Raw genomic sequence first — 19,777 nt, forward strand, 5'->3', positions numbered from 1 at the left:
AAGGAGTAGAAACCATGAGGCCAGGCCATCTGGGTTCAAGGTTCCTCTACTCTCATTGCCTCAGTTTCCCCATTTGAAAAATGGGGATGATGGTAGTGCCTACCATATAGGGTTGTCATGAGGAAGAAAGGGGTTATCAGATGTGCTGAGAACACGTCTGGTGTGTGGTACATATTGGACAGAGACCCCAGGGACATTTACCTACCGGGTTATTGGCGGAGAGAGGCAGATGGGAGCTGGGTCCTTCCTGCCTTGGCCCTCTGGGCAACAGGAAGACAATTGGGATGAGCTAACATTTACTGGGCACCTGTAAACTTCAGAACGGCAGGCCCCATTCTAAGTACCTCCTACGTATTAACTCAGTTCACAGTTCCACCTTGCAAGAAGGGTGTTATTATCACCCCATATTAGAGGAGCAAGTTGTGGAGAGATTAGGTCTTTTGCTCAGGGTGACACAACTGAGGAGCAATGGCATCAAACCCTCTGCCCTATGACGATACGGCCCTCCAACCCCCAGTTCACACATGCTGGATATTACAGTCAGCACTATCCCCCTACTCCCGAGCATTCAGAGGGGCCTTTCTGAAGGATGAACCCAGCCCTGTTGCTCCCATGCTAGGCATATTTCAATGGATCCGTATTGCCTTCTCAGAAAAAAGTGCAACTTCCTTAGCATAGTTTACAAAGCTCTTGGCCCTTCCGGTCTCACTTTCCTCCCCTCACCCTTCCATTTTTTTTGCCCAGAAACGCTACTTCTGTCCCCCTTTCCCATTGCTCACAGGCCCCTGCCCATCATGTGGCTTCTCATTCCCGAGCTAGTGCCTTTGTGTGAGTTTGATCCCTAGGCTAGAGCGCCTGTCTTTGCAGCTCTTCTTGGGTGGGCTCCTTTCTGAGGTTCAGCTCCAGCATCACCTTTTCTGGGAAGCCTCCCTGACTGCTCCTCTACATGTGTCTGATAGGGTGGGTCAGGGGTGTGTCTGTTCTTATCTTGGAGCTTCTGGGACTTCGCCCCACAAACAATTGTCTACGTCTGGGTCTGTCTCCCCTGTGAGCCCTTGAGCCAAATTCTCCTGTCAACCAAAGTGGAAGGGAGGTTCAGCTTTAGCTGAGTAGCTTTCTGGGCACATAAACTGGGCCACACCGGAAGAAGAACTGTCTTGGGCTGCACATTAAATACACAAACACTAGGGAAAACAACAAAATCTCAGAATGTTTTCAGTAAACTTACGATGTTGTGTTGGGCCACACTCATAGCCATCTTGGGCTGTGGGTTGGACATGCCCACTAAGCCATCACACACAGCCCAGGAGGGAGCACAACAGAGTGGCTGTGCCAGGGTCACCTTCCTCCCTGTCACCTCAAGCCTGGCTGGGCTTAGCTGCAAAGTGCCGGAGGGCTTGTGGCACCAAATGCGCCATCCGTCCCTGTGACAGGAGGGCAGTGACAACAGGGAGCTGGTAAAGAGGCCTCTTTGTCCAGCTCCAGTTTTTCTGTGCAAACTGCCCCAGGCTGAGACCCCAAATGCTGTACACAGCGAACTGCGCGCAACCTTGCTGCTTGGCAAAAAGTTGCTGTTCTCCATGCCAAATGTTGACACACTGAATTCAGTATCGACGAGGGACCTTTTAGAAACATTCAGCATAACATAATAGACTAATTCATTAGCACCCCATGGGTCTGACTGGGTAGGAGCTGAAGCTCGGAAAACATCGCCTTAAGGAATGACAGATGAAAATATCTTCCCCATGATATAACTGTTATTGCTGGGAAGTGGCATTAATTGTGATTGCTTATCTATTAATTTATTATAATTCTTTTTTCACCTCCAGGCTTTTACCTACACATGACATGTACCAGGGGCTCAGCTGGGGCTGATTAACGCGGGGTTATCTGGGAATGGCTCAAAGCTGGCTGGAACAGATAATGGCAGCTGGGGTAATTAAAATGTCTTCTGCGTGGGAGAAGCAAATTTGGAGAATTTTTTAGAGGCGAAGAGTTGGTGACATGGGTTTCCTAAAGGGAAGGAGATAAATGCCAAATGCCACTGCCTTCCTTTCCAATGCAGCCATGGCTGACCAATGGGCAGAGGCAGAATCTCCAAGGAGACCCTTCAGCCAACAGGGCTGGAAGGAGCGTCCCGGAGTTGGAGCTGGAAGAAGGCCATGGGCTGGGGGAGAGGACCCAGAGGACACAGCTGGTGCCCTGGCATGTGGGGGGCTGCTGGCAGACACCCTGGTAGCCACCCCCACCCCAAACATGCTCTACTGCAGAACCATTTGTATTGCAGGGTCTGTGATCCCTGGAAAGATCTGTTTCCCTTGACTCTCAGAGAGGTGTGGGGAGGAAGGGCAGTGGGCTGGAACAGCCATGAGCAAGACCGGAAGTCAGAAACCAAGGCCTCTATCACGGATCTGCTGTGAGATTCTGGGCAGATCACTCAACCTCTCTGGTCGCAGGCTTTCCCATCAATCAGCAGGGAACACAAACTCTGCTCTGTGAAGAGGAAAATCAGTGATGTGGAGAAAGGTCTTTGGAACCTGTGAAGTGTGGGCGCTGCTGGGATTTGTGGAGGCTTTGCCGACTCTATTAGTGTCAATCACCAGGCCTGGCCCATCTCGGCCAGAGGAAGCCAGGCGACTTCTTGTGGGCTCTCAGCATGACAGGCTTTAGCAGCCGGCTTAGAGCTGGGCAGCTCCCGGCCAAAAGCAATGCTGGCTCTGCCCCTTTCTTGCAGAGTGACCTCTCTGAGCCTCAGTTTCTACTCTTCTGTAAAACTGGGGGAGCCATGCCTTCCTTGGAGAGTTGCATTTAGATGAGATGAGGTATGCTGAGTACACAGAAAACGCAAGCAGGAGTTTATTTAATTAATCGATTTAACTCATACGGAGAACTAAATGCCAAGCACTTTTCTCAGCGCTTTACTAATGTCAACATATTTAGCGCTCAGCACAGCCGTCCTGCGGGTAGCACTGTTATTGTACGGTTTTACAGATGAGGTGCAAAGAGGTGCGGTCACCTGCCCGAGGAAGTGCAAGAATCTCAGTTACAATTCAGGCACACAGACTGGCACCAGAGTCTACGGTCTTAACTGTTACCGTGACACAGCCGCTGATAATTTCACTGATCACTCACTACTTTGTATGGTAGTCACTCATTCAGGCAGGCACTCCTGAGTACTCACTATGTACTGGAGACACAGAGGTGAATCAGGTCCAGCCCTTGATCCCTCTGTGCATGGAAGGAAGCCTACCAGCTGGTGTGCTTGGTGTCGAAGCCACCTCTGCACCCTTCCCCATCCCAGCGCCTAGCTGTGGGGCAACTCAGGACGTGGCTCCTCCACGACCTCAGAGAGCAGATGGCTGCCTGGCCGGCAGCCATAAGGAATGAGGCAAACAGTCTGAATCTGGAAGTCTGAGCCCTTTGAAGGCCCCTGTGCCTCAAGGCTCCCATGTTTATCACAAACGTGTAGAATTTTCACAAACCTCCACTGTCCCCTCTACTGCCACTACCCCTCCCCAACCCTGTAAGTAGCATCAAGGCCGGAGGTGGGGTGCGGTCTCTCTCGCCCAATCTGCCACAGTAAACGGCAGGTCCACATCTGCTGGTCCTCCAGGCGTTTTTGTCCCCCCCCCCCCCCCCAGAGTATCACGAATACAAGTACAGCTCCTGGCTTGGAGCCCCTGTGTTGCACTAGCTCAGTACCTAGGACCTAGAGAGAATCTAAATAGGGTATTAGTTAAGTAGTGAGTAAATGAATGACTGAATTAAGGAAATGAAAATTGAGAAGCAGACACTACTCCTCCCTCCAAGAACTCCAACTGTGACCTAGCTGGGCAACGGCATTAATGGGGAGGGCATGGGGGTGCTGCCTCTCTGGACTCTTGCCTAGAAGGTTGGGCTACAGGGCTGCGAGTCCGAATCTTCAGGCCCTGCTGTTCCTTGGCTCCCTGAGGGGACACCCTTCTTTCTGGCCTTGGAGTGAGGCATGGGCCAGGAGGAGATGGTTTTAACTGAGCATTTAGAGCTAGGATCCAAACAAGGCTTAACCACAGAGAGGGCTTCACGGCGGGTCCTGCGTGGACAGAATGGGGGAGGGGCCATACTCGGGGGCAGGTGAATAAGATGTGTGAACTTTGTCCCTCCTGTTTCTAAAGGGAACTCCCATCTTGGGTGCTGTGAGCCCAGTGTACACCGCCTCCTGCCAACAGACCTCAGCTGATTGGCCGAGGAGTAGTCACCTGTCCCAAGCGTGGTTTTTACAGTCTGCCTGATGACCCAGCCACCACCCAGGGGACATTTGAAAATGTGGGGTGGCATTTATGTTGGGCAGAACATTCTGGAATAATGAACTATCCAGCCCCAAATGCCTGTAGAGTGCCCTGGTGGGAAACATTGACTGGTGCTTGGCCAGTCAGCAATGTGACCTGGGGGAGGGGCAATGCTCAGAGAAAGACGTGGTGAGATGTGGCAGAGGAGGAATGGATGGTCAGTGGGGGTGTGATGAGCCCAAGGCGGCTGTGCTGTGCTGCAGTTTCTGGGGATGGAAACTTCAATTAAGGAGCAGAGACAAAGACTAGGGGGAGGAAGCAACAGGGGGAGTGGAAAAGAGAGAGAGACTGGCTGAGTCTCAGTGCGAAGGGTCGGAACCATCAACCTTTTATGTCCAGAGTTGCTTTGGATCTAGAACCACCTTCCCTGTCTGCTCTTGTGGCCCAATGGCTGATGCTCAAACCTCCAACCCCCACCTAATGACTTGAAGTGTCTTGAATACGTTCTGCTCCTTACTCCCTAAAAAGACCAAACGAAGGATCTGAGGCCCTGAGCCATCACAACTACTTGTTCCCATTTTATGGACAAGAACACTGAGGCCTGGGGAGCTAAGTAAACTGCCCACGTGACACAGCAGGGATTCTCATCCTCATCTGTGCCCCAAGGCTTGCTTCCCTCCCATGTGCTGGAAAGCAGTGTGTGGGGTAGACGGGCCTGGTCTGCAGTGGACCTCCGCAGTCCCTGCCCATCTGCCTGCTCCTACAGTGTCCGCTGGTGCCTCTCCTGTATTTCCCCATCATGGACGCCAGGGCTTCGTCACAGCAACTCTGAGTGGTGAGAACTCAGAGAGCTCAGCCAGCAGGACACAGGTGTGAGGAGAAAGTGCTGCGCTACTGACACAGGCTGATTGGGACCCCTAATGCCCAGAAGCTGGTCTCAGCCTTCTAGGAGCCCAGGACGGAATGGACAGGGCTGCCATGCCAGGGACAGGGCTTTGGGGTCCTGGATCATGACCCACCCCACCTTCCCAGCCTTGCTTCTCTGTGCTCCCCACCACTCCGAAGAGAGGTGGAATATAGAGTCCTGGTGGCCTCATCTTCCAGCCTCCAATGACTTTCCAGGATACAGCACGGCTGGGAGAAGCCAGCTTGGGTGGGCAGAAATCCAGAAGGGACTAGGGAAAGAAGGTGCCTCGTCTCGGTCACCAGCTTCTGGGATCCCTTCCTCCTTACCTGCCCCCTGGCAGGTCCCCAGGTCTGCGCTCTGGATAAGGAGAATGTGCAGGGTGGCTCCTGAGCTCTGCCATGGGTGTGGGGTGCAGTGGGTGAGGGGTGGAGGGAGGGTGCCAAGCAGTGGGGCGCTGGTAAATGCTGAATAACCAGCTCTCAGGGGAGAAGGGGCAAAACCCCCCAGTTCGTAGTTTTTGCCAACTTCTGCTGTGTGAATACTCTCATGGTGGCCAATTTCAAACCATCTATGTGGTATCACTAAACGTGGAGCTGGGAAGAGATGGACATGACTGGCTCTCGCAGTCTGCCGGAGCGAGCCACTCCAGCACTCCACTGGAGAGCTAACCTGCCTCTTAGCCTTTGCTTATGCTGTTCCCTCTATGTGGCATATCCTCCCTCGTTTTACTCGGTGAACTTCCACCGATCCTTTAAGGCCCAGTCCAAGCATCTGCTTTCTGATAAAGCCTGCCTCAAATTTTCCATCCTCCACTGGCCCTCAGCATCTGGCCTCTCCTTCCACTGTGCCCCATGGCCAACTATCCAGGCCTGTGGTGGCACAAGCCTGCTGTATTAGCTGGACATGGAGATGCTGACTGGACAGGATGGGAGCTCCTTGAGGGCAGGGCCTTGGTGCTGGTCATCTTGAGATGCTCTGCTGAGCACAGGGCTCAGAAAGGAAAGTCAGCTGGGTGCTGGATGAATGAGGGGACAGTCGGAAGCCGGCAGGGCTGCAGCAGCAGGGTTGATGCAGACTGCGGGAGTTTGTTTCAGCAACAGGGCGGTTGGCAATGCTGTCACTTGGGGTGGGAAGAGTCCACCCCAAGCCCCAATGAGGTCAGAAGGCATCTGGATCCAAGGTAGGGAGTCTGGGTGTTGGTGCTCCTTTGGCACAGGGACCTCTTTATTCTGCTGATCTCAGACCACAACTAATTATCCTAATGGGTTTAAATGGCCCTAAATGTACTCAGAGTTTGGACAGGACCCATCTGTAGCTTGCAGGTGGGCTGGCCTGGCTGACAGTGAGTGGGCAGACTCTGACATGGATGCTATAGGAATCCAAACTGGCCATTCTTGTTGTTGCGAGAGGCCTGACATGCGTGGGCTAGGAGCCAAGGGTCAGCGTAGTGAGAGCTAATACTTCTATAGCTCTTACAGGAACCAGGAACTGCCTTCAGCACTTACTTTGTTCACTCACCGGGTCCTCACAACCATCCTAGGAGGCAGAAGCCATTGCTACACCCATTTTGCAGAGGAAGAAACTGGGGCAGGGAGGTTAAATGACTTCCCCAAGGCCTCACAGACAATAAGCAGAGGGGCTTCTGTTCACACTGGCAGGTTCCAGAGTCCCTGCACTTAGTCACTTCTCCAAGTGGGCGGGCCACCAAGACATCTTTGTACCCTTACTTGGGGGCTATACCTACAGCCTTGGGAAGGCAGGTCCAGCCTGGATCTCCTCTAGCTGCAGCACCTGTACCCACCTGGCTGACCATGTTCCAAGGGAGCCCCACCCCCAGCCCTGCCAGGACGTGGAGGTACGTTACCAGAGTGGTGAATATGAAGTGGTAGTACTCGGTCATCATGCCCATGGCCATGGCCTGCAAGAGAGCAGAGCATCAGCAACCTGCAGGGACCCCTGAGCAGGGATTCCTATATGCAGGACTATTCCTATAGTCCCCACCCCCCCCCCAGCCAGCCCGCGGTGAGGACTGGGTGGCAGGACAGACTGACAAGGGGTTGGGGGAGGCTGGCCACTTGGAGTGGGATATTTTCTGAGACCCCCTCTAAGGAGTGACTGTGACTGGCTGGCAGACAGCAGTGGATTTCACATGGGAGTGCGCAGTACAATCACTTGGGGCAGATTAAAATGCAGACTCTTGGGCCACACTCTCCAAAGATTCTGAATTCCATGGGGCTGGGCGGGGCTGGGCAGGGCCTGGCTGTCCATCTTTTTAGTAAGCACCTCTGGGTCTGCCGCACAACCCAAGATACCTTCTCAGGGGCCCTGACCCCACTCACTGAGTTCAGCGTCCCAGGTCTGAAGAAAGGCGTTCAGGTGCCCTGTCCCCACCCACCCCGCTGGGCCCAGGAGGAGGGTCTCTCCTTCGCTTCAGCCTCCCAGCAAGGGCTGACCGCAAAGCAGGCCACGTGGCTGCTGTAGAATTACTGCACACCACCCTGAAATCTACACTACATACACTTTATGTATTTTGTTAGAAGTCTAGAATCTATAGTACCAATGGCTGTATGCGTTTGCTACAGAGTTCTTCAGGAGGCTGGGCCCACAAGTGCTCTGAAGGAAAAATGTCACTGGTCAAGTGCACTTCGACAATGCCACACATTCACTCCCCCTCTTGGAGCCTGACAACCTGCATCCACAGGTTAAAAGCTCAGAGAAGTCTTCGGTCGGCAGGTGCACTTATCTTTCTTTAGTTCAGTGTTTAGCTGAGCCCAGAATCTTCATTTTAAATTGTGTTTTCAGGTCAGACAGACCTGGGAGTAAATCCTGACATGCAGGCTAGGTGACCTAGGGCCCATTACTTTCCCCTTGAGCCTCAGTTTCCTCATCTGTCAACTGGGCGCAATAACCGACCCCACTTCCCACGATGCAGTAAACAAGGAGCTGTGTATACCTTGCTCAGGGTGACTCCTTAATAAAGCAAAGTTGCAACTGTTACTATTATTGTTATACACGCCAGGAAGAGAAGGGATGCCCTGGACACCGTTGTCTGGGAGAGTGGGGGTTAAGGGATTTCTGGGGGGCGGTGTCTCCTGGACAGCGACTTTAAAGCTGCCCCACACCCAGTGCTGGCCATGCGTCAGCACCGGGATAAACCCGGCCCTTGCCTCACCTCCCTGAACCCTCCATAACCGGGTGAGGTAGGGGCCACTCCGTCCATAGGGGAGGGGATGACTCCAGGGCCACTTGCTCTTGGCAAAAGGATTCAAATTCTCCAGCGAGCTTTTTAATCACCATGTGAAGGAGGCTGGTGTGGGGCTTCCTCGGGGGAAGACAGAGGCTGCTATTCTCTCGAGCACCCCTGTGGGCCCAACTGAAGGACGAGACTTGAGCCCCACCCCACCACCTGGGCCTTTTATCACTCCTAGCCTTTGCTCACTACCTCTTTCACTGTCCCCTACATGCCACCTGCCTCTCGAGGTGACACGTGTCAGGACCCCCCAGAATACCTCCTCCAATCACCAGGGATGCTTTCTGGGACCACTTCCTTGCCTTTTGGCTCCCATCAGCGTATTTTGGTTTCTCTGTGGCACCCTTGGAGGGGGTTGTAGGCAATTTGTCTGTTTGTTTCTTAGGGGTCTGGCAGAGCTTGGCTCTCATTCCCAGCATGTCACACTGGGCTGTGTCCAGGACCAGGGGCCCAACCAGGATGGGGACTCCCCAACTGTCACTGCAGAGCCGAGCAGATGGTTGAGGGACCTCTATAAGCCTCCTAATTATGGGAGAGTAATACCAAGTGCCGCAGGCTGTGGGGATTAGTCTCTGGAAGAGGCAGTGAGGTGTTCTGGGGGCTGCTCCGAGACCCCCAGGCCTCTCTGTGCCTCCTGAAGTACCCTGTCCCATGTGACTTCAGGCCCCTGCCTCCCACCTGGACAGAGATGGCACAGAAAGCAGCATTTACTCAGCACCCTTCATGGACCAAGCCTGGCTACGGCCACTCATCCACCATCTTATTCCATCCTTATACCAACTTGGACTGTGCAAGGACCACCCAAGGTCATACAGCCAGCAAGAGGCTCACTGGAGGCACAAAGATGTGGCTGACATCACACTTGTACTTAGGGAAGGGGAGGTGGGGAAGGGGGTGGGCAAGTCCCAAGCACCCATCCCGCTGGCCAGCACTCACGCACCTGCTTAAGGATCTGGGCAGCCATGGTGTGGCTGCAATCGAAGATAATGCGGAATTCCCGGCCACGCTTCATCTCCTTGAGCAGGGGGCGCGAGTCGTCAGAGTCGAGGGGCAGCTGGCGGATCTTCAGGCGGATGTTGTACCTCGATGGGGCCATGATGAGCTCCTGCAGTCGGATGAGCCCTGAGAGGCCCCGGGGGCACAAAAGACATGCATGCACACATGTATACACAGCAATAAGCATGGCAGACTCGTGTACACACACATGCCTGTGGCCCACAGAGGTATGTGCATGGGCACAGCGACACATGTCCAGACACAGGCACTAGCATGCTCAGGCACAGATGTGCACTCAGCTGTACATGCCTGCACACACAGAGATATGTGTGCACACACACATATGTTTGCATGCATGTTGAGAGGTAGAGCATGTGCTCGGGCAGATAAATATACGTGTATATATGTAGACAGGTGTGTGTGCACACAGATACATACACACACACACATATTCAAAAGTTGGCGTAGACAGAGAGTGAATTCTCACGGACTACACAGCCTGCTCCTCTCCAATCCAGGATGGCTGTAGAGACTTATGGAGCCTAGACAAGATGCACCCCCCTTCCTCCCCTGCCCCCTGCTACATTGTGAGGCACGGGACATAATCTTCCCAAACACTCTTAGCAACCTGCTTCCAGGATGCGGGCATAAGTGGCAGCTCCAGACTCCACGGTACCAAAGGTGGGACTGGGTAAGAGTAGGTGGTATCTGTGCCCAGCCCCCACTGCACCCCACCCCACCCCCAAGGGCAGACTCCACGGTAAACCTAACCCATTCTTCCAGCTCAATGCAGCCAACTCCTCCATGAAGCCTACCCCTACTATTCTGTCCAGGCGAGATCTCCCCCTTGCCCAGCTCGGTGGCCATTCCCTTAGCACTAGCCCCCTCTGGCCTCATCTCACTCCCCTGGTCCCACCCCAAACTCCTTGACATGAGGGGCTGCGTCCCCACAGCCCCTAGCACAGGGCTTGGGACTTCAGGGTACTCACCACAAATTTCCATAATTGGATTGACTTACTGTTTTTTTCTCTCCCCACACTGAAAAATCCATCCTCCACCTTAGCATTTTGAAAAACCGCTTAATCTGGGGACTTCCAGGGAAAACTAAATGTCATTTCCTACAGACAAATGGCTTGCAGAGGTCTAATTAAGTTCATTTCCGACCCTATTTCAAGATTCATTCTTGCCGATGCCTCTCTGCCTAGCCTGGAAGCAAGCCTGCTTGCTGCTCTCTGTACCCCCAACCCCACTGCAGGGAGAGGTTAAGCCAGCCAAAAGCCAGGGGCCTAGGCTTGTCCTTACCCACTGCCGCTGCCTCCACCGCCTGCTGGACCCCTTGCTCACCCTCAGGGCTCAGAGTCTGAATGCCGGCATGGACCCCCCTCCACCCCCCACCCCAGCACTCTGGTACTCCTTTGGGGAACAACCTTCCTCCTCTCTGAGGCCCTAGGACCAGGAAGAATCCGGCTCCCAAGGTACAGCATGTGACTTCAGCATGGCCAATCAGGCCTAAATATGGGCTCAGTGATGGATATATGACACCACCAGCTGGTCTTCTCAGAGTGGCTTCCAGAATGTGCTAGGGTAAATGGTAATATGTATCCCCTTGTCCACTGAACTCCAAATAAGGAGGAGGTAAACCTGGGAGTCACCACATACAACCTGAGAGAGATTCAAATAGGGCAGAAACCAGAGAGGCCAGAGAGAAAATAAGTTGTAATGGTAGCCATTTGAGCATCTGGATCAAACAGTACCTGAAGCTAAAATTTATTCCAGAACTTTCCAGTTAAGGCAGCCAACAAAATCTGCCTCCCCCCTTTTTTTTCTTAGACTAGTTTGTACTGGATTAAGTTTGCAATCAACTGTTCCAGTGTCTCCTGTATGGAGATTCCCCTACCCTGTCAGCGCTCCCTCCCATCCAGACAGCCCATTTCAGTAGCCTTCCAACAGAGAGCCCCTGTTCCCAAAGCTATTTCAGGCACACATGCTTGGGTCTGTTCAGGCTCTCATTCCTGTTCCTGAGGGCTGGATGTCAGGAAAGCAATCAGTTTGGGGTCCTTCATTTCACGGTGCTGGGGAGGACAGAATATAACGCTGGGATCTAAGACTCTCAGAAAGCTCCCACATGAGCTTTGCCATGGCCGTGGGCATCAGGAAGCCCCGGCCCCCTGGAAGGTCTCAGATCCAGGTGGCTGGGTTGGGAGAAGGCTCTGGAGTCCTGAGCGTCCAGATCAATAGGGGCCCAGTGCCTCCTAACACCAGACTTGATAGGGAAGAAGACAAGGATCTCAGTGGACCTTAGCAGAGGAGGCAGTGGTCACAAGCTCCCCCCAAACACACACCCAGACTTAACCCTGCCAAACTAGTCTCAGAAATTCTTAGTTTGGCTGACTGTTGCTGTCCACTCACACCTGTTACCCCACAAAGCCCTGAGTGCACACTTTGCTCCCACTTGCTCAGTTTTCAGACTCATCCACAGCATCAGTAGGCACATGGGCTTTCGGGACCCAGGACATGAGGACAGGGACAGCTTGGATGCAGGAGCAGAGGCCACCAGAGTCTTCCTGTCAACCAAGCACACCGACCCGTGTAATGTATGGTGACCCACATTCTCCAGCAGCAAATATCAGACCTTCTTCCCTTGAGTGTGCTCCCCAAGGAGACTAGAGGCTCGTCTCGGCCAACCCCAGCATAAGACTAGGTTCTTTTGTTTGCCTGAGATGAGCTTTCCTTCCTGGCCGCTTTCCTAATCAATCTCTCTCAAAATATCTGCAGTGAATCATGTTGGAATCACGCTTTTCACTTACAAAGCACTTCCGCATTCATTACTGACGTCGCCATCTCCCTGTCCTAGAAAGCATGCAGATGAGGGACTTTTGTTCCAATATTACAGAGGAAGAGAGCGGAGGCCCAGAGACGTTTAGTGACCCTCTCAAGGTTTTGCAGAATGCTAGCAATGGGGTCAAAATCAGAGATCCTATCTTTTAGCTCTAAGACCAAGTCATCAAGACATAAACCCATCATAAATCAAGCAGCATCTGTACTGCAAAAAGATAACTGGTGTACTGCCTTCTAACATGCTAAGAGAATCATGATTTTGTCGGGGTGGCAATGTGCCCGTCCCACGGGATGACTTGAGATTGGGAGGAGCCAGTCAGCGGCAATCCCATTCCCACTGGACTGTGCTCTGGGTAGCAGGCATGTTCAGTGAGCTGTACTGAGTGGTCCGCTGGAAGGTTCTGAGACTGATTTTCCTCCCTGATAAGAGGCATGCATCACATTAAGAAAAGTCCCTTCGGCTCCTACCACACTTGGATCCTCTCTCCCAGCCAGGCTGTCCTCTTGATACGACGGCCATGCACAGGCAGCCCTCCTCCTCCTTGTTCACACTACTCTGGTTATGCCCTCCCAACTCCTCTCCCTGCCCATCCTTCCTCAAGACCCAGCTCGTTCATGTCTCTGTCCTCTGGTAAGTCAGTCCAGACTAGCCAAGGACACAGAACTTCCTCTCCGCAAGCATCTCAAGCCCAGACTTCATGTACCTGTCACTCAACACTTAGCTCTGGTGGCCTGGAATGACCGGTGACCTCTGGGTAGACACCTGCTGCCCTACAACATGATTAACTTTTCAAAATAAGATGGCATAACTACATCCTCATTTCTTCTCCCTTACCAGTGCCCAACACACTCTTTCCTAATGAAATGTAATTATCATTTATTTCAACTTGATTTTCAGTTTGATTCAATTGACTTCAGTTCAATAAATCTTTATAAACATGTGCATCGTACAAGGCCCTGTGCTCAACCCTGGAGGCACAGAAAGCTCATGGCTCAGAAGCAGACACAGGCTCAAAGACAATCATTCATAGTGGTACGTTACCACCAATGAATCTGCAGGGCGCAGAAACACTGGAGGTGACCTGGAGCTGGGCAGGTATGCCCCTCAATGGCAGAGACCTTGTGCAGGGGGCGCTGAGAGGGGTGGGGGTCCCTGCCCTCCAGGACCTTCTGTCTGGTGCTTTGGGTACAGCAGGATGTCAATAGAGGCTGGTAGAATCCTGAGCTAAATCAACAACTCGGGAATGTCTTCTCTGTTTCTCCCTGTGATTCCCACTCTGCATCAGGAGGCAATTGAGCTGACACTGAATCATAGGCAGCTGAGTTGGAGGGCTCATTCCAGGCTGGACACTGGAGCTCTTGACTTGATGCATGGGCAGAGAGGGCCAGATGGGTTAAGTGACTTTCCAAGGTCACTTTCTCTTAAGAGGTAGGGCTAAGAAACATCTTGGGACTCCAGTCGTTGGAAGGCAAGTAGAGAGGAAACAGTCCCATGCTGCCCAGCTAGTAAGTGTCAGAGCTGGCACACAGGTACTGTGGGTTTGAGTCAAAGGTTGTGCTCAGAGCCAGCAGGGCTGGAGGTGTTTGCTGCAGATGGAAACGTGTGAATGTAAGAGCAGGCGGGTATGGGCATGGCTGTGCAGGTGTGGGTGTGGGTGCAGGTGCTGGGAGCGGGGCGAGTGTGCTGAGTATGGATTTGAGCCTACTGCTGGGTTGGAGGTGGGTGGGTAGGGAAGGTGTGAGGCAGGTGTGAGATGGGCTGGGGCTGAGTGAGGTGGGACTGTGGCTGGTGTGCACAGGGCTGTGAGTAAGTGCAGGGACAAGTGTCCATGTGACTGAGTGAAGCTTAAGTGTGAGAGAGGACCTTTTTTCCAGGGGCAGCTGAGTTGAGTGAGCAGTCAAGAGCCTGATCCTGGGTTTCTGCCCCCTTTGCAGCATACCCATGGCCTGGTCAGGCCTGGTCACCCACCTGTACTGTCATCATAGACCACGGTGGCCGACCGCCACTTGAGGTACTGAACCAGGTCAAGGATGGCGTGGCTGAGAGAGGCGTAGTCAGGGTAGAGGTTCACGTAGAAGGTGTCCTTGTTGTCCAGTGGGTGGTGCTTCCAGCGCAGCTGGATGTGGGGAACCTCCAGGGCATTGCAGATGGACTGGACGGCATTGGTGCAGGAGCCCTGGGATGGTCCGAAGATTGCCACCACGCCCAGTGCCAGCTGGTCACAGGCTGCAGCAGAGGGAGGGAAGGAAGGTGCAGGGATCAGTGATGGGTGCTATCAGGGGGTTGGGCGCATTGGGGGCAATGACTTTAGTGATCCCATAAACACATGGAACCCTCTGAGGGTAGATGACTAAAATCTCTCTGAAACTCTGTTTCCTCATCTGGAAAGCAGGGTAGTAATAAACCAGGTTGCCTCAGGGGATCATAGGAAGTTGAACGGGATAATACATACATGACCCTCAGCACAGTGCTCATGAGATAGACATGATGGTTGCATTTGATGTTGTAATTGTCGTGATAAGTGTCACCAGCTGTGTGCCATGTCCTGTTCTGTGTGGGAGCTTGAGAGACAAATAGAAATGAAATACCTACTTGCTGATGAGTTTTAACTTAAACCTCCAGCCCCAATCTGTTTCCTACCGGTACATTTCACCTGTCACTGAACACTGTCACTTGGATGTCCAAGCGCATCTCAGACCTAACGAGTCCAACACGTAACCCCGTCTTCTCTTCCCAGACTCTCCCATCTCAGCTGATGGAAGCTCCACTGTGCTGTCCAGTGCTTTATGCCAAAAGCCCTGGTTCTCTCTTGACTCCTCTCGTTCTCTCATATCCTACATCTCAATCCAACATCAACTCCCATTGTGTCACCTTTGAAATATATCAAGATCCGACCACTTCTCGCTGCTCCCACCCTGGTCCAGGCCACCAGGGTCTTTCACTTGGATTCCTGCAGAGGCTTCTAGCTTCCTCGGTAACCCTCTCTACCATCCATTCTGTGCTCAGCAGCTGGAGAGAGCCTTGCACAACCTAAATGGATTACATCACTCTGTTGTTCCAAGGGCTCCCGTTCCACGCAGTATAAAAGCCAAAGTCCTTACCAGTGACCAACAAGGCCCTACTTGTAGCTCCTCCCCAGCCCTGTCCCCAACATCTCCACCCCCACTACTTTTCTGACTTCCTGTCCCATCCTTCTCTCCTTTTCTCACAGCACTCAAGTCCCACTGGCTCCCATGATGTTCCTCACACACACTGAGCACACTCCTGTCTCAGGGCCTTTGTACTTGCTGCCCCTTCTGGCTGGACTGTTCTTCCCTCCTTTCTTGCAGGTATCTGTGTCTGTGCATCTTAATAGAGAGGCATCACTGCCCAACCCATAGTAGCAATCCCCATCCAGCCACACTTTCTCAACCCCATACTCTGCTTTATTTCTTTATTAAATGGCCACCAGAAGTCTTGTTCATTTTTTGACTTCTCCTCCCACTTGAACATAAGCTCCAAGGAGGCAAGGGCTTGCTCTATGTTGTTTACTGTTGTATCCACAGTGCTTGAAACGGTACCTAGTCTAGTGGGTGCTTAATCAACATCTGCTGAGTGCACAAATGCTGAATTTTTTACTTCAAACACTTCACATTCTTGGGGGAGGACCAAGAGCTCAGGCAGATCAGGCAGCAGATGCTTCTGGGAAAGTCAAGCATCAATGGGCACAGCATAGCATGAAATGAGCAGACCCAGGGCAGCTGGGGCTCATATAAGGATTGTGCCTGAAAGATCCATAAAATGAACCTCTCAGGAGCATCAGGGGGAGGGCTCCCCTGGAGCCACTGTCCTTTCTTCTGGAAACTGTCTCTACTTTTCCTTTGGGTTCCACTGACTTTTCCACTCCCAACCCCTGAGGGGTGGGAGAGTGATTAAGACCCTAGGCTGCAGCTAGTGGTTTAGAGGGTGGTCATGTGACCAGTCAGAGCCAATGGAATGCCATGAGACCTCTGGCCCTGAGACGGGGGCACATTCCCTCTGTAACAGGATCTGGAAGGAGGTAAGATCTGCAGGTACAGTAGTCACCTTGTACACACAAAGAAAGCGGGGTGCTTGTCTTTGAATAGAGTCAGTATGGAGGTGAGCAGAGCCAAGAGAGAGAGAGAAATATGAGCCTCTGATCAGGTGGAACCCTGGATTTTGGTTACATGAACCAATACCTTCTCTTTTGGCTTAAGCCAATTAGGATTTGGTTTTCTGTCACTTGCAACCAGAAGAGCCATAGCTGAAGGGCATCAGCAAACTCACCAGCCTGTGGCCATGAGAATGAACTACATGCATGTGTATGAACATAGGATGCATGTAGGAGGAGGCAAGACAGAGCACCTAAACATGGATGTCTAGTGGATTCAGATGCATCCTGGCTGCCTCAAGGGACTCTGGGAATGACTTACTGGCATTAGGTCCACCCCTAAGATTTGCAGGGCCGAGGGCCAGAGTACAAATGGAGGCCCGTTACTGTACGGCTAAATAGTTCAATGTTATAAGCTAACAAACTGTTATATAAAACATGCCCTGCTGCCTCCCACCCCCCCGACAATATACCTTCATGACAACCTGGAAAGTCAAGATATAACAACCTGGAAAGTGAGGATGCAGACTTCTCACATGCAGTGATGTGGGAAGAGGTGGCACCAACCCCTACCTTGTCCTCTTCGCTTTGACCACTGGCTCTACCTTGTATTATACGGGGCCTTGCCTCTCTGTGTGGACATCACTTCCCTTACATCTGAGCTTTGTCCACATTTCTGCAAACACCTGCTCCTTGGTCACACCTAGATAGGGCCTGCAAGTGGAACCATGCCACATGGCTCCTTCCCTGTAGGATGGCCAGGGAAGAGGCTCATGCAGGGTCATTGGGCAGGAAATTCAGGGTTCTAGACACTTGGAACAAAGACTAGATGGGCAGCGTACAGGGTCCTAATGGGCAAGTCCCCTTGGTCCCACTGACCCCTTGTTCTGGGAGGTGATGTCTACCAGAAATGGGTGAGGACAGCATCTCCAAAGCACAGGTCCTGAGAAAGGATGGTACCAATAGATCCAAGGATACAGGGTGGTTTTGAGTGAATAAAAATGTGTGGTCTTTGAGTATTTTTCCTCTCTACTGATGTATATTCCCTTGCCCCTCACTGCTTCCTGGGAACAGGAGGTATTATAGAAAGTGTTTATTTTTCCTGGAATTTGCACTTCCCCCGAGAAGACCAGAGGATGCCATTCATGGCATAAGTGAAAGATACCGCACTTTGCAGTGGTGGGGGAGGGGCTGGTTATTGTTAGGAGTCTGCTGGAACCACCTGGAACATGGGACAGGGTGGCCCTGTATGGGAGGCCGTGGGGCCAGTACAGAGAGCATCTCCTGGGTCAGCAGGATTCCTGTGGCCAATGCCAAGTGCAGAAGAGGATGCACAGGGGGGTACACAGTGCCTTCCTGGTACTCCTACTGTTGTAGGACTAGAGGCCGAGTGAGGGAAGCACTGCTTTGTCCCTGCTATCATCACCCCAGAGCCAATACACCTGGGTGGCAGTCTGTGCAACTGTGTGTGCGAGACAAACCTCAGTGATGATAAATGCTGCAAAAATAGGAACTCTGGGTGTGTTGATAAGTTGTCCAATTTAGGGACAGTTTTTCCTTTCGGTGCCTTTGTTCCAGGGAAGCCAGTCCCTGACCTGTACTCTCACTGACCGTTCATGCTGCTCTTCTGCTGGCTGGGTCTGTGGGTGTCTGTTCTCACCACTTTGTCCCCTTAACAGCAGGTGCTGCCCGAGGGAAGAGACCACGTGTGAGTCACTTTGTAGCCATGGAGGCTGGATACCAACATGAAGGAGATGGTGACATTGAATACATGACAGCTGCCCAGGCCCTGTCACTTCTTCTTGCCCAAGCCAGAGGCCATGGGAACCTGATAAATCTGCAGGTCTCTCTAATAATCTACCTCCTGTCTCTCTTTTGAACTTTCTCGCTGTCCTCTGATATCCCTAGTTTCCATCCCATTGCCTCCTGTCTCTACTCTTTCTCTTTTCCTTCTAGGACTTTCCAATTGATGACTTAACCAAATGACTTGTGTATCTCATTCCCTCTCCCTACTACCTCCAAGAATCTGTGTTTTGGCTTTTCCCCTTTGATCTAGGTCTTGAAGCAGGTAGGTGAGAGCTGCCCTGCCACCCACCCCCGCCCTTACCCAGCTCAGCCTTTTAGATCACGGCCACCTGTAGGCCCAAGGTCTGGGCCTCCCTGTTTGACTGGGGCAGGGGAGAGTGGACCAACCACAAATTATGATGATGTGGAGGGTTGTCAGAGTGATCTTGAATGGGAGTAATTTAGATTTTGACATTGGTCATACTGCTAATAGTAAAGGAAAGTATAATGATCATTGAGACAGTGAAGACCATATTGTGGGGCTGTTGATGATCCTGGTGATGCCGTTAATGAGGGTGGAATTGATGACAATGTTGAGGTTGTGAAATAGTGGCAGGATGATGATGACGGGATTGATGGTGATAATCTTGTCAGTGCCATGACGGCGACTGTGGGGATAAAGGTAGGAATGATGATGATGATGATGTAAAAGTCAGTGAGGGAGGAGGTGATAAGAATTTGGATGGTGTTGATAAGATTGGTGGTGATGAAGATTCAATGCCACGACTGCAGCAGTGAGGATGATGGTAGAGATGATGGCGACCATGTGAGCGATGATGAATCCGGTGATGATGAAGGTGTTGCTGTTCTGGCAATGACAGTGATGATGATAGCAGGGGTGGTGATGATGGTGTCGATGGGGTTGCTATGATGACGATGACCACATTGGGTTTCATTCTGTCAGAGATGTAGTGATCAGATCTCATTGTTGGGCGGTAGGAGGCATCAGTCCTGCCTTTTACCTATTCCTTCTCCTTGGCCTCTCTTCACATCCCTATTTCTGTCCCTTCCATGTTCCTTCTACCCTCTAATCATCTTCTGGTCTAGAAGAACACTGTTTTCCCAAAGGGACCAGGGCAGGGGTTACAGCAGCAGCAGCAGCAGCAGCAGCAGTTTTATCTCCAGATGTTTCCAGGGCAGCAGCCAACCCTTGTTCTGGCAGCCCTGAGCACACACTGCAGTAATTACATTATTTGTGGCTTCAATTTTAAATCCATTTTCTGGTCATTTTACAGTAACTCAGTGGTTCACAGTCATTGCAGGAGTCCACAGTCTGAATACAGTTCCCCCACCCCCTGTCCATGGCAATTGTAGTAATAGCAAAAATTATCCCAATCAATTTGTGTCTTAAAAGGAATTGAGCAGCCCAGAGAATAAGTGAAGGCAGAGGAGCCTGGGGAGTGCTGGGTCGATTCCAGGCCGGCTCTGGTCAGGCTTGGAAGAAAACACAGACACTTTCTGGGTTTCTGGCTCAAGTGCTACCTGGCAGTCACTTATCTTTTAATTTTCCACAAAACATTTAAAAATAAAGACAATAAGTGAAAGTCCCTTTTAATGGGGA

The 19,777-nt window shown here is 52.0% G+C and overlaps 1 protein-coding gene across 3 annotated transcripts in view; it reads right to left on the minus strand.

Annotated features, from left to right (window-relative positions):
- The window catches only part of GRIK3 (glutamate ionotropic receptor kainate type subunit 3), a 207,688-nt gene that overhangs the window by 59,518 nt on the left and 128,393 nt on the right, over positions 1–19,777 (minus strand). For all 3 annotated transcript variants that reach the window (XM_053921010.1, XM_024554801.3, XM_045190843.2), the window contains 3 exons: positions 14,229–14,486; positions 9,366–9,547; positions 7,040–7,093 (listed from right to left, as the gene is read on the minus strand). In XM_053921010.1, the coding sequence (XP_053776985.1) occupies positions 7,040–7,093; positions 9,366–9,547; positions 14,229–14,486 (494 nt within the window). The remainder of the gene's footprint in view (positions 1–7,039; positions 7,094–9,365; positions 9,548–14,228; positions 14,487–19,777) is intronic.

This window comes from Desmodus rotundus, chromosome 3, assembly GCF_022682495.2.
Source record: "Desmodus rotundus isolate HL8 chromosome 3, HLdesRot8A.1, whole genome shotgun sequence".
NCBI lineage: Eukaryota > Metazoa > Chordata > Mammalia > Chiroptera > Phyllostomidae > Desmodus > Desmodus rotundus.